The sequence below is a fragment of the Camelus bactrianus genome, chromosome X (assembly GCF_048773025.1).
Source record: "Camelus bactrianus isolate YW-2024 breed Bactrian camel chromosome X, ASM4877302v1, whole genome shotgun sequence".
Classification (NCBI taxonomy): Eukaryota; Metazoa; Chordata; class Mammalia; order Artiodactyla; family Camelidae; genus Camelus; species Camelus bactrianus.
Window position 1 is genome coordinate 64670786 of NC_133575.1, and position 14970 is coordinate 64685755.

General features: G+C 34.8%; 1 protein-coding gene across 5 annotated transcripts in view; it reads right to left on the reverse strand.

Moving 5' to 3' along the window:
- Window positions 1-14970, reverse strand: part of BRWD3 (bromodomain and WD repeat domain containing 3) — a 130639-nt gene that overhangs the window by 50569 nt on the left and 65100 nt on the right. For all 5 annotated transcript variants that reach the window (XM_074360032.1, XM_045512672.2, XM_045512671.2 and 2 more), the window contains exons 15-18: window positions 7942-8076; window positions 6784-6912; window positions 5638-5863; window positions 439-606 (exon numbers count right to left, since the gene is read on the reverse strand). In XM_074360032.1, coding sequence (XP_074216133.1) covers window positions 439-606; window positions 5638-5863; window positions 6784-6912; window positions 7942-8076 — 658 coding nt within the window. The remainder of the gene's footprint in view (window positions 1-438; window positions 607-5637; window positions 5864-6783; window positions 6913-7941; window positions 8077-14970) is intronic.

A 14970-nucleotide genomic window follows, 5' to 3' on the forward strand; every position in this document is an offset into this window, starting at 1 on the left:
GTGTATTTTTGTAAATTCAAGAGAGAAAGATGATACGTTGCTCCCTTTTCAACAAAGGGAGATACATTTTTTTTGGTAGTAATCTTTAAACTTAGAGTGGTTTTAATTTTGATAACTTTATAGGTTGGTTTCCCTACAAAGGGGTTGGACATATTATAGCACTTTACTTATTAGAACAAAGGTAAAGACTGCAAATACATTACTGAGTTAAAAGAAAATAGTATATGAAAATACACCATCTATATTTCTAGGTGATGCCAAGTCACTTTAGGCACAAATGATAATGAGATTATGGCACTTTGGTGTATCTGTTATCACAAAATGTAAATTACCAGAAACATTGTTTTTATTTAAAAACCTAAAATGTTACTCATATGCAATTACTTGGTAGAATTAAAGTACACTCATCGTACCTTTTACAAATATATACATACTTACCACCATTAGCAGAATATGATCTATTAATTGGAAAATGTGGAACATCTCCTTCATTAATTAGCCTCAGATCTTGTTCTCTTTGTAACTCCCTGATTATTCCATCAAGAATGCTCTCATCTTGGTCATTGGTTTGCTGCCCAATTACCTGCTCTACCACTTCACCATCACCTTAATGAGATCAAAGGTACAAAGCCACAAAATTATTTACATTTCAGTATAACAAAAATGTAGTAAATCAAGCCTAATCTATAAATTTCTAGACAAATACTTTAAAAAGAATTCAAGTGAAAATAAAGCATATATCAAACAAAATGTTTTTTACAGAACTGTTAAATTTTTTGACATGTCAGACTTTGTATTTGACTTAATCAATGTCCTCAAATTATATATTACTATTGAGGGTCTTCCCATCTTAAATAAAAATTATTCAATTATTAATTTTAAAATGAATTTTCTCTATGGAATATTCCAAGCTAAGTTGGGAGTAGAGATCTTATTAAATTTTAACAAATTCAACCAGATACCTAAAATGCTTTGCATCTTTCTTTCATGAGAATTTCCTTTCTGAAAGAAATAAAAATTACGGTCTTTCAAATACTCTCTTTTGATAATACTTCAGTATATTGATGAGTATAAAAATTATTTCTTATACTGAAATTCAATGATTACATTTGAATAAAATATGAAATACACACTATATATACACACATATACATATATATATATATCACTATCCTGTATACCAGAAACTAACACAACATTGTAAATCAACTATATTTCAATTAAAAAAAAACTTTTCACATAAGTTCCGGTCAAGATGGCAGAGTGGTAGGACCACAAGCTTGCCTCTCCTCACAACTACAATGAAACCACAACTTAGTGTAAAACAACCACCGAAAAAAGACTGGAGCCTAGCAAAAAAGATTTTCTGCAACTGGAAACATAAAGAGGGAACCACAGCAGGATGGTAGGAGGGGCGTGCTCAAGATATAATTAGGCCCAATACCTGCTGGGTGGTTGACCCATAAGCTAAAGATTTGTTAAGTCACAGAGGCCCTACCACAGGAGTGAGAGCTCAAAGCCCCATGTCAGGCTCCCCAGCTCGGGTACTGGCATTGGGAAGAGAAGCAGACCCCAAGACATCTGGTTTTGAAGGCCAGGGGGGGCTTGGCTCTGGGAGCCTCACGTGACTGGGGGAAATGGAGACTCCATTCACTTGAGAAGCGTACATGGAAACTTGCATGAACCAGACACAAGGGCTGAGGCAGTGATTTCATAGGAACCTGGGCCAGACCTGCCTGCTGGATTTGGAGGGTCTCCTGGGGAGGTGCAGGATGGCTGCGGCTCACTCAGGGGATATAAAAGCTGGTGGTGGGCATTCTGGGAGTATTCATCTCCATGAGCTTCCCTGGAGGCTGACATCTTGATTGGATCATCAGCACCAAGACCCAGCCCCACCCAACGGGCTGTAGGGAAGCCTCAGGCCAAACAACGTACAGGGTGGGAGCACAGCCCTACCCAGCAACAGCCTTCCTAAGCCACAAAGGCCTCTAGACATGGCCCTACCCACCAAAGGTCCAGGACCAAGCTTCACCCAGCAGTGGGCAGGCACTGGCTCCTCCTGCCAGGAAACCTGCATAAGCCTCTAGTCCAGCCTCATCCACCAGGGGCACATACTAGAAATAAGAAAACAATAATCCCAAAGCCTGTGGAAGGAATCCACAAACACATAGAAAGATAGATGATATGAGGCGGCAAAGAAATATCTCCCAGGCCAAGGCATAAGATAAAATCCCAGAAGAAGAAATAAGTGATGAGGGGATAGGCAATTTATCTGAGAAAGAGTTTAAAGTAATGATGGCCAGGATGTTCAGAGAACTCAAGAGGAGTATACATGCACAGAGTGAAGTTTTTAGCAGAGTTGGAAAATACAAAGAAAACCTAAACAGAGTTGAAGGATAAAATCACTGAAATGAACAATACACTAGAAGGAACCAAGAATAGACTAAATGAGGTAGAAGAACAGATCAGTGAGCCGGAAGACAGATTAGTAGAAATCACTACTGCAGAACAGAAAAGAGAAAAAGAATAAAAAATAATGAGGATAGTTTAAGAGAACTCTGGGACAACATGAAGTACTCTAATGTTCACATTATAGGGGTCCCAGAAAGAGAAGAGAGAGAGAAAGGACCTGAGAAAAAATTTGGAGCGATAATAACCAAAAACTTCCCCAACTTGGGAAAGGAAACAATCACTCAAGTGTTGGATGCACAGAGAGTACCACACAGGATCAATCCAAAGAGGAACACACAAAGGAACATAGACATCAAATTGACAAAAATTAAAGATAAAGAGAAAATATTAAAATTAGCAAGAGAAAAGCAACAAATAACATACAAGGGAATTCCCATAAGGTTATCAGCTGATTTTTCAGCAGAAACTCTAGAGGCCAGAAGGGAGTGACATGATATATTTAAAGTGACACAAGGGGGAAACTTACAACCAAGAATACTCTATCCAGCAAGGCTCTCATTCAGACTTGAGGGAGAAATCAAAAGCTTCACAGATAAACAATAGCTAAAAGATTTCAGCACCACCAAATTAGCTTTAACAACAAATGTTAAAGGACCTTCTCTAGTCATCAAACCGTAAGAAAAGAGAAGAAGAAGAAAGAGAAAAAAAGAGAGAGACCTACAAAAGATTGCTTTGGCTGTTTGAGGTCTTTTGTGGTTACTTATAAATTTTGGGATTGTTTGTTCTAGTTCTGTGAGGAATGTTGCCAGTAATTTGATGGGGGTTGTGTTGGATCTGTGGATTGCTTTGGGTAGTGTGGCCATTTTGATAGTGTTGATTCTTCTAATCCAAGAGCACAAGAAATCTTTCAATTTCTTTGTGTCATTTCGTTTTTCAGAGTTTAGGTAACCTCCTTGGTTCAGTTTATTTCTAGGTATTTTGTTGTTTTTGATGTAATGGAAATGTCTTTGCCTGTTACAAAATTCTGGTTTTTGAAGAGAAAAACAAAAGTGAATGAAGGGCTGCAAATGGCAAAATATCCTTCTTTTTTGTAGGTGAGTTGTATCTATCTATCTATCTATCTATCTATAAAATATATATGTTGCATCTCCATTTTCTATTCAACTGCTTATGTGCACTTAGGATGCTTCCATATCTTGGCAATTATAAGTAATGTTGCTTTTAATAGCAGGGTATATGTATCTTTTTTAGTTAATTCTTATCTTGCGGTTGGCTTTATTCCTTTGATAACTATGTAAGTTAAAAAAGCTAAAGCTCTAAACATTCTTAGAAACAATGAACAGTACATATATGTAAATTAAAAAAATATGTGCAGTAAAAAAAAAAAAAAGATCTATCAAGCCATGAAAGAAACAGAAGAAACTTAAAACACATATTACTAAATGAAAGAAGCCAGTCTGAAAAGGTTACAAACTGTACGATTCCAACCAGATGACTTTCTGGAAAAGGCACAGCTACAGAAACAATAAAAAGATTGTGGTTTCCAGGGGTTTGGTGAGAGGGAGGGAGGGAGGAATGAATAGATGGAGCACAGAGGATTTTTAGGGCAATGAAATTACTCTGTATGATACTATAGTGGTGGCTACATGTCATTATGCTATTTGTCAAAGCCCATAGAATGTACAACATCAAGAGTGAACCCGGATGTAAACTATGGACTTTGGTTGATAATAATGTGCCCATGTTGGTTCATCAATTATACCAAATATGGCACACTGATGAGGGATGTTGAGGGTAGGGGAGTATATATGTGTGGGTGGGGAGGGCTATGTGGGAACCCTGTATTTTCTGCTCAATTCTGTTGTGAACCTGAAACTGCTCTAAAAGAATATAAAGTCTATTAAGTTAAAAAATACATATATAAGAATAAAAAAATTAAAAAAAAAACTTTATTTACTTCTATGATCTTTTTCTTTCTTAAATACATTTTAGATCTGCTTTTCATCTTGTCCTCTAGTCAGATTAAATGGTATCTAATAGAGTAGTTAAGTGATCAAGGCTTACAGGAAGTAAAGTATGATAAAAAAAGAATATGAAAATGAATATATGTATGTTCATGTATGATTGAAGCATTATGCTGTACACCAGAAATTGACACAACATAGTAAACTGCCTATACTTCAATAAATATATATATACTGAAAAAAATAAAATATAATGAATTACAGATTTTTAACTCGATGTTTTCAGTTTTATCTCCTATTTAATATTAATGGTTCCTCCCTTGTTTAATAAATATGACATCAACAAAGTAACTATTAGCATATGTGTAATACCATTTCATTGCTCTACAAATCTTTAGGAGAGAGAACATAAAAGTATGTGCAACATTTCTTTCTATAAAGGTCAATTCAAGACTTAATTCCTTAGTCAGGATATAAATTCCATTTGCAAATAAACAAGTCACTACTTCATACCTGAAAGAAAACCTACAAGTAACAAACTAAGATATGAAGATATTTTGGTGTGTTGGGTGGTTGGGGAGGGGTGGTGGAGGCAGTATACCTAAGGGAAATATGCCAACCAGAGGAGTTCTTTTGATAGAGAATAGCTTATTTCAATGTCTTATTCTACCACCCTCCCATACAGCATCACACTCATCACTGCTTCTTCAACATCCTCTAAGATTGAGTGTTGGTTAAATAAATACTCACAGTCTCCCTCCCCAACACTCAATAATTCTTCAACATTTCAAACATGAGGATGGGTAAACAGCACTTTTCAGTTCATAGCTTTTGAAATTTCCTCTTCTTCAGTCCATTAACTACAGACTCTCAAATTAAAATACCAGTACTATGAAGAGTGGAATTTCATCAATTATAAAAGCTTGACACATTAAAGTTAGTATATTTAATCATCCTAGCGGTCGATACTGTAAACAACAAGATCATACGTATGTTCAGGGTTCTAAGGAAACAAGTCAACACATTCTCTGCATCAGTGTACTCTTGTTTTTCCTAACCCATTTATCTGTATCCAGGTGAGATGTAAAAGTACACTGGTGTGGTAAAATGTTCTATGTAATTGAAAATTAATAGAAGTATTAGGAAAAATATATTATAACCTACTACAGAGTTTGGCAGGGGGATATATTATAGAAAGAACAGCAGCATCAAGATAAACATTTTACAAAATGTTTTCAATTTAATTTTGTAAATAACATACCATTTGCCACATATCCCAGCTGTGGTATAAGTTGTTCATCTTTACAATTTTCCCGTCCTGGTACTAGCCTTTGGAATTTTGTGGGATGAGGATTTCCATCAACATCCACCAAGAATGGGGGAGGCATGAGATGAGGAGCTTGTTGGGTTTGTTCATCCAGTACATAGTTGTTGGCATCACGGATAAGAGGTCGATAATCCGTATGGAAGAACATCTGATCTGGAATCTTTATGACAGATTTTTAGTATTTAACGTGCACAGAAAATTTACAGATAAGCATTTATTTTCATTCCTAGAGCACATGGGTTTTTCAAATCAGACAATTTTTGTGTCACTTTTTAGTCTTCTATTGCCAAATGTTCACTCAAGGTAGAAGTGAATCACCTAGATTATTATAATCCTATCTTTTCTCCACAAAACCCTACAATCTGTATTACTTTCTGGTCCTATATCATGTTTCTCCAATTAGGATAGTAAGAAGCAAAGCAATAACACAGTAAAGTTAGTTATTTTTAAGTTGCAAAAAACACACAAACTTCTACAACTATTTTTCTTGCTTATTTGTATTCAAATAAGAATAGATGGAGTATAATATAAATGGTGAGGCAAGTAAATATCAACTGTGTGAAAGACACTCAAAGGTGATGAAGTATTGAGTTGAACTAAAAGATCTGAGTTCTTTTCCAACTCCAAGATTCCATAATCTATCCCCAAATTCACAGCTAATAAAATATAAGGAACCAGTTAAGTTAGGTTCCAAAGTATTTTAATAAGATCAGTAATAGGTAAAGTAGCCAAGCAAGAAAATAAACATTCAGTCACCAGCTGTTTATTCCCAGTTTGTGATAAGTAGAAGATGTAATCTGGTGAAGTTTTTCTCTTAGTATACCTGAAAGGCAGTACAGAGGATATGTTCTAAGGAAAAAGATTTCCTAATGAATTTTTTATATCTACATCACCTTATATCTTAATAGTAATTTGAACTGCCAAGCCTTATGTTCTGGCAGTGATGAAAATTTTACCAAAAAAGATGACTTCGTTACCTATTGACATATAGGGAATCTTATTAACTGGAATATTTCCAATAAGATTTATGAATAAAACAATCCAAAATTACAATTTACAAGAAAAATTAAATGTACCAACCTTTTCATAGTATTTACTGCATCCAAAACCAAAAAGCAGCAAATGCCCATGAGAATCAGTGCAGGCAAAATGGTTTCCATCTGGTGAAAATTTACAGTCAAACACTGCACCATGGCCTTGGCCTTCAATCTGAAATTTAGAGGAATCACTTTAAGACATCCTAAGAGATAATTTTCAAATAGTAAGTAGGCAATAGCTTCTGCTTGCTTGGATTCTGTGTTGCACCAACATCCCAATGTACTCTCTGACTTCTGTAGTCAGAACCCTACTGTAACAGTAAAGCTCTGAAAGACATTAGGGAGAATCAAAATGCAATGGATGGTATCAAATATTGCTAGCAATGTCAAATCTCAAGAAGTACTAAATACATAACTGAGGAGAATTTTAAAAAAGACCTAAACACAACCAAACTGACAAAAGTGCTATTTCAGCAAAGTCAAGATATTATCTTCATATTTAAATTGTAATGAAAGCAAGCTTTAAAATAACCATTTTAAAATTAAAGCACACAAATCAATTTCACTAGCAAAAGACAGAGCTTTATTAATGCTCTGGATCTATATAGAGACAGTAAAAAGGAGCTCAAAGGCCAACGATTTAGAAATTGTTAGAACTATTCTTCAGAAAGGAACACTAAATATGGGGAAAATGAATATTCCCATCACTATAGGAGGGTGTTCTACTGGGAGACCAGATAGCTCACCAGATTTCCATAGTTTGTATGAAATATATCTTAGGAGTATCCATATATCCAATTCCATGTGTGCCAAACAACTTCCTGATTGCTAACTAAGCTATATGGGGTTTACCAGAGGCAGCTATAATACAATCACTGTTGTGATTCAATAATTAGGAATATAGTTTAAACATTAATTTTTTTGTAATTTTGGTTAGTGTTAGCTCCAAAAGCTTATTAAATTTAGGTTTCTACAATTTAGAGCTGGGAACCAGAATTTGGAAAATGCTATAACCACAATGAGTCACCCTAAAGGCATAATTCTCGACTGGCCTTACTCTCAGTTCTTCAGTCAAATTCTAAGTTATTATATGGATTTAAACAGAGGTGACAAGAGGTTGTTTGGCACTAAGTATACTTTAATTACCAATTTGTCATAGAAAAGTCTGTTTTAATATGCACTAAGCATAGATTTTTCTTACCATGTTAAAATAATTTCGAATTTTGGTCCCCCGGTCAAGGTCCCAAATAAAAACGTTCCCATCATGACCTGCCGAAAGTATGATCCTTTGATCAAATGGATGTGCTTCCAAAACAAATACTTCATCATCATGTCCCTGTGATAAAATCAATAATAAAAATGAAAAGCAATACCAAATATCTGGTTATTTGGTTAAAAGATCTCAGGAGTATGTTATCAACCTGGTTAAGATGAATTCATGCACACAAATTTAATAGCATTTACTAAATGGACACTATAAGAAATAGTTCAGTTAGAGTTCCTTATATGTTTAAATGCTGATTTCATAGAGTATTCAGTAAAGAAGAGACTCAAAAAGGTGTTTAAAATCAAGATAGTCTGAAACAGTTACATTTTAACCAGGTCCCTGATGTAGAATTTGTATTTCTAGGACTCTGCTATTTAAAAGGACATAGAATATGTAACAAACAAAATTTTTATTAACACCAATTCTGTCAGTGATAAGAGACAAACCTTCATTGTTCTTTATCCTGAACACTCTATCACTGGTATTCATAGTGTACTTTGGGAGGCCCTATCATACATTCAAACAACAAAGTATAGTGGCTCTGCCCCTAATCTACTTCATAGCTAAAGGTTTCATCTAATATGCTATCTGAAAAATGGGTCTGCTCTTAAAAAAACTAAATTTGAAAACCAATGTCCTATGTATATGTTTCCCTTTCAATAAAACAAGGAATATCACTATCTTTATAGACCTTAGATCAGGAGTCTGCAAACTATAGTCTTCAGGCCAAATTCGGCTCCCCATTGCTTATGGACTCACAGTATTTGAGCTAAGAATGTTTTTTACATTTTTAAAAGGTTGTAAAAAAAAAAGAATATACAACAGAGACCATATGTGGCCTACAAGGCCTAAAATATTTACTCTCTGGCCTCTCAAAAAAAAAGTTTGCCAACACCTGATTTTGATCATTGTTGATTTTTCTTAACTCCTGGCTAGAGAATACATGATTAACAACAGGCTCCAAGTCTTGGAAAAGCATGCAGAACATCCTGAAGTTACATTTCCCTCAGGAACACATCAGCATATTACACATAAGAAGCTTCTACAAATAATCATATATACTAACAGAAAACTCCCCTAACTTGGGAAAGGAAACAGTCACCCAAGTCCAGGAAGCTCAGTGAGTCCCACACAGGGTCAACCCAAAGAGGAATATACTAAGGCACATAGTAATTAAATTCACACAAATTAAGGATAAGGAGAGAATATTAAAATCAGCAAGACAAAAGCAACAAATAACATACAAGGGAACTCCCATAAGGTTATCTGCTAATTCTCAGGCCAGAAGGGAGTGGCACAATATATTTAAAGTGCTGAAAGGGAAAAACTTACATCCAAGAATACTCTATCCAGCAAGGCTCTCATTCAGACTTGATGGAGATATCAAAAGCTTCAGAGATAAACGAAGGCTAAAAGAATTCAGGACCACAAAACCAGCTTTATAACAAATGTTAAAGGAACTTCTCTAGTCAACAAAGCACAAGAAAAGAGAATAAAAAGAAGAGGGAAAAAAAAACCTACAAAAACAAACTCAAAACAATTAACAAAAATGGCAGTAAGAACACACCTAACAATAATTACCTTAAATGTAAATGGATTAAATGCTCCAACCAAAATACATAGACTGGCTGAATGGATACAAAGCAAGACCCATATATATGCTGTCTACAAGAAACCCACTTCAGAGCTAGAGACACATGCAGGTCGAAAGTAAGGGGATGGAAAAAGATATTCCATGCAAATGGAAACCAGAAGAAAGCTGGAGTAGCAATACTTCTATCAGACAAAATAGATTTTAAAATAAAGACTGTTACAAGAGACAAAGAAGGGCACTACATAATGCTTAAGGAATCAATCCAAGCAGAGAATATAACAATTATAAATATATATGCACCCAAGGTAGGATATATACAGCAACTTTTAACAGACATAAAAGAAGAAATTGACAATAACACAATAATAGTAGGGGATCTTAACACCCCACTTACACCAAGAGACAGATCATCCAGAGAGAAAATCAATAAGGAAATACAGGCCTTAAATAACACATTAGACCAGATGGACCTAATTGATATCTATGGAGAATTCCACCCCAAACCAACAGAATACACATTCTTCTAAGGTGCACATGTAACATTCTCCAGAATTGATCACATGCTGGCCAACAAAGCTAGCCTCAGCAAATTTAAAAAAATTGAAATCATACCAAGCACCTTTTCAGACCACAATGCTATTGGGATAGTAATCAACTACAAGAAAAAAACTGCAAAAACTGCAAACATATGGAGGGTAAACAATATGCTACTACACACCAGTGGATCATGGAAGAAATCGATGAGGAAATCAAAAAGTACTTTGAGACCAAAGAAAACGAAAACACAACAATCCAAAACCTCTGGGATGCAGCAAAAGCAGTTCTCAAAGGGAGGTTTATAGCGACACAAGCATACCTCAGGAAGCAAGAAAAATCTCAAGTAAACAACCTAACCTTACACCTCAAGCAGCTGGAGAAAGAAGAACACATCCCAAAGTTACTAGAAGAAAATAAATCATAAAGGTTACAGCAGAAATAAATGAAATAGAGACTTAAAAAAACAGTAGAAAAGATTAACGAAACTAAAAGCTGTTTCTTTGAAAAGATAAACAAAATTGATAAGCCTTTAGTCAGATTCATCAAGCAAAACAGGAAGAGGGCCCAAATTAATAAAATCAGAAATGAAAAAGGAGAAGTTACAACTGACACCACAGAAATATAAGGAATCATAAGAGCTACTATGAGAAGCTATATGCCAACAAAAATGGCAACACAGAAGAGATAGACAATTTCTTAGAAAGGTACAATTTGCCAAGATTTAACCAGGAAGAAATAGACAATATGAATAGACCAATTACCAGTACTGAAATTGAATCAGTAATTAAAAACCTCCGAAGAAAACAAAAGTTGACGACCAGATGGCTTCACAGGTGAATTCTACCAAACATTTAGAGAAGAGTTAACACCTGTCCTGAAACTATTCCAAAAATTGCAGAGGAAGGAACACTTCCAAACTCATTCTATGAGGCCTAATCAGCCTCATACCAAAACCAGACAAGGATATCACAAAAAAAGAAAATTATAGGCCAATATCACTTATGAATATAGATGCAAAAATTCTCAACAAAATACTAGCAAATCTACTCCAACAATGCATAAAAAGGATCATACACCATAATCAAGTCAGATTTATCCTAGGGATGCAGGGATCTTTCAATATATGCAAATCAATCAACGTGATAACACCACTTTAACAAACTGAAGAATAAAAACCATATGATAATCTCAGTAGACACAGAAAAAGCTTTTGATAAAATTCAACACCCATTTATGATCAAAACTCTCCAGAACGTGGACACAGATGGAACACACCTCAACATAATAAAGGCCATATATGACAAGCCTAGAGCTAACATCATACTTAATGGGTTCCCTCTAAGATCAGGAACAAGACAAGGATGCCCAATATCACCACTTGTATTCAACACAGTTTTGGAAGTCTTAGCCATAGCACTCAGAGAAGAAAAAGAAATAAAAGGAGTCCAAATTGGAAATGAAGAAATAAAACTGTCAATGTTTGCAGATGACATGATACTATACATAGAAAACCCTAAAGAAGTGACCAGAAAACTATGAGAACTCATCAATGAATTTGGTAAAGTTGCAGGACACAAAATTAATATACAGAAATCAGTTGTATTTCTATACACTAACAATGAAATAGCAGAAAGGGAAATTAAGGAAATGATACCATTTACCACCACGACAGAAAGAATAAAATACACTGGAATAAACCTACCCAAGGAGGCAAAAGACCTGTATGCTGAAAACTATAGGACACAGATGAAGGAAACTGCAGATGACATAAACAAATGGAAAGATATACCATGTTCTTGGATTGGAAGAATCAATATTGTTAAAGTGGCCATATTGCCCAAGGCAATTTACAGATTCAAAGCATTCCCTATCAAATTACCAATGACATCCTTCACAGATCTGGAACAAAAAAATGTTAAAATTTGTATGGAAACACAAAAGACCCCAAATAACCAAAACAATCTTGAAAAAGAAGAACAGAGCTGGGGGAATCATGCTTCCTGACTTCAGACTATATTACAAAGCTACAGTAATCAATAGAGTATGGTACTGGCACAAAAACAGACACATAGATCAATGGAACAGGATAGAAAGTCCAGAAATAAACCCACGCATGTATGACAAAGGAGCCAAGAATATACAATGGAGCCAAGACAGTCTCTTCAATAAGTGGTGCTGGGAAAACTGGACAGCTACCTGTAAAAGACTGAAATTAGAACATTCTCTAATACCATGTACAGAAATAAACTCAAAATGAGTTAAAGACCTAAATGTAAGACCAGATACTATAAAACTCCTAGAAGAAAACATAGGCAGAACACTCACAGACATACATCACGACAATCTATTTTCTGAACCAGCTCCTGCAATAATGGAAATGAAAGCAAAAATAAACAAATGGGATTTAATTAAACTTAAAAGCTTTTACACAGCTAAGGATACCATCAACAAATGAAAAGACAACCTACAGAATGGGAGAAAATATTTCCAAATGATGGGATTGACAAGGGACTAATTTCCAAAATATACAAACAGCTCATACACCTTAATGTCAAAGAAACAAGCAACCCAACCCAAAAATGGGCAGAAGACCTAAACAAGCAATTCTCAATGAAGTCATACAAATGGGCAATAGGCACATGAAAAAATGCTCAATATCACTAATCATCAGAGAAATGCAGATCAAAGCTACAATGAGATATCACCTCACACCAGCCAGAATGGCCATCATTGAAAAGTCTACAAAGGACAGATGCTGGAGAGGGTGTGGAGAAAAGGGAACCCTCCTGCACTGTTGGTGGCAGTGTAGATTGGTGCAGCCACTATGGAGGACAGTATGGAGGTTCCTTAAAAAACTGAAAATAGACTTACCATGTGATACAGCAATCCCATTCCTGGGCATATATCCAGAGAAAAATAAAATTCAAAAAGATACATGCGCCCCAATGTTCATAGCAGCACTATTTACAATACCCAAGACATGAAAACAACCCAAATATCCATCAACAGATGACTGGATAAAGAAGATGTAGTAACATACATACAATGGAACCCTACTCAGCCATAAAAAAGAATAAAATAATGCCTTTTGTAGCAATATGGATGGACCTGAAGATTATCTTTCTAAGTGAACTGGGCCAGAAAGAGAAAGAAAAATGCCATATGACAGCTCTTAGATGTGGTATCTAAGTAATAATAATAGTAGTAGTAGTAGTAATAATAATAATAATGGCACAAATGAATTACTTATTATTTATAACTTAGATGATTGATTTCTTGAATATGTCTAAGCACATTTGACTGTCCTTTATGATTAGATTATCGCATTCTGTTGATTCTTATTTTGTTTTTGGCTTTATTCCTTTGATAATTATGTAAATTTAAAAAGCTAAAGCTCTAATCTGTTCTTAGAAACAATGATCAGTACATATATGTAAACTAAAAAATATGTGCAGCATATTGTACATATTGTATTTACATGCAATGTAATGTATGTGTGCAGTCAAACTGTAATAATTCTACCTAATGAAACTGAAAAAGGAAAAAAAATGATCATATATTGTGAACCTAAAAAAGTGTATTTTATCTCAAATCATACAAAAATAGAATAATATTCTACCATATTACCATTATGGACAAAAATATAGTTTACTGAAAAATAACTGCAGGCTGGCTCAAAACATAAAGCATAAGATGAGGAGGTAAAATCCCATTACAATAAATACCGTCACAAAACTCTTTTCCCAATGACTAACAAAAAATATTTCTTTGTCATAACAAAATCTCTTGTTGAATAATCAGTTTGATATAGTAAATACTTTCTCAGTTTCCTAAGCAGTAAACAATAAAATTACCCTACTAAACTCAAATGATAATGATACAACTATATCAGTGTACATTAAGAAACAGAAACTTATTAAATAGGGGGGTTTATTTTTGGTTACAAGGACACAGTCACTGGGTTACAGGAAACAAAACCTAGTCAAATTCAGTAATGTCTTAAGATTTATCGTCTGCTCAATTTTTATTTATTAAACAAACACACCTCTATTTCTACCACTGCCACAAAAATCCAAATTATCACCATGCCCGATCCTAGCGAGAATCCTACAGCACACCCAGAGTCATTCTTATATCCATTCCAAACTATTCTTTACTCTGTTGCTAGAAGTGCAAGGTATTTTTTAAAAGAAAATTTACATATTATCCCTTTGCTTTTAAACATTTTAAGGTTGTTCTTTTAGTCTTAGGACAGATTCTACAAGACCTTGAATGGTCTGGCCCCTGTCCATTTATCCAGTCCTATCTGGTGACACTCTTTCTACTATCTGTGCTCTAGCCAAAAATTGGCTTTCTTTCAACTCCTCTCTAAGTCAAGATCTTTGCACAAGTTTTTCCTTCTTCCTGGAGAGATCCTTCAACCTCTTTACATATGTAATTTACCAAATATTTATTGATCCCTTACCATGTTGAGACAGAAAATAAACAAAGAAATTTAATAAGAAAGCATCAAGCAGTAATAAACACTGTGAAGAAAATAAATAAAGACAAAAACTGGGAGGCTACTCTAGATTATTTGGTCAGGGAAGGCCTTGTCAAGGAGGTGATATTTAGGCTGAGAGATGGGTAATTTTTACCTATCTTATAAATCTTAACGTAAACTTCACTTCCTCAGAAACTTTGTCTGACCCTTCCAGATCAGGTTTAGCCATCTTGTTAGTAATTTGCATTGTGCTTTGATTAAATGTTTGTTTCTTTGTTTTACTTAATAGGCTATAAACTCCAGGAGGACAGGGACTCTTTAATTTACCATTTATACCTAACTCAGTGGC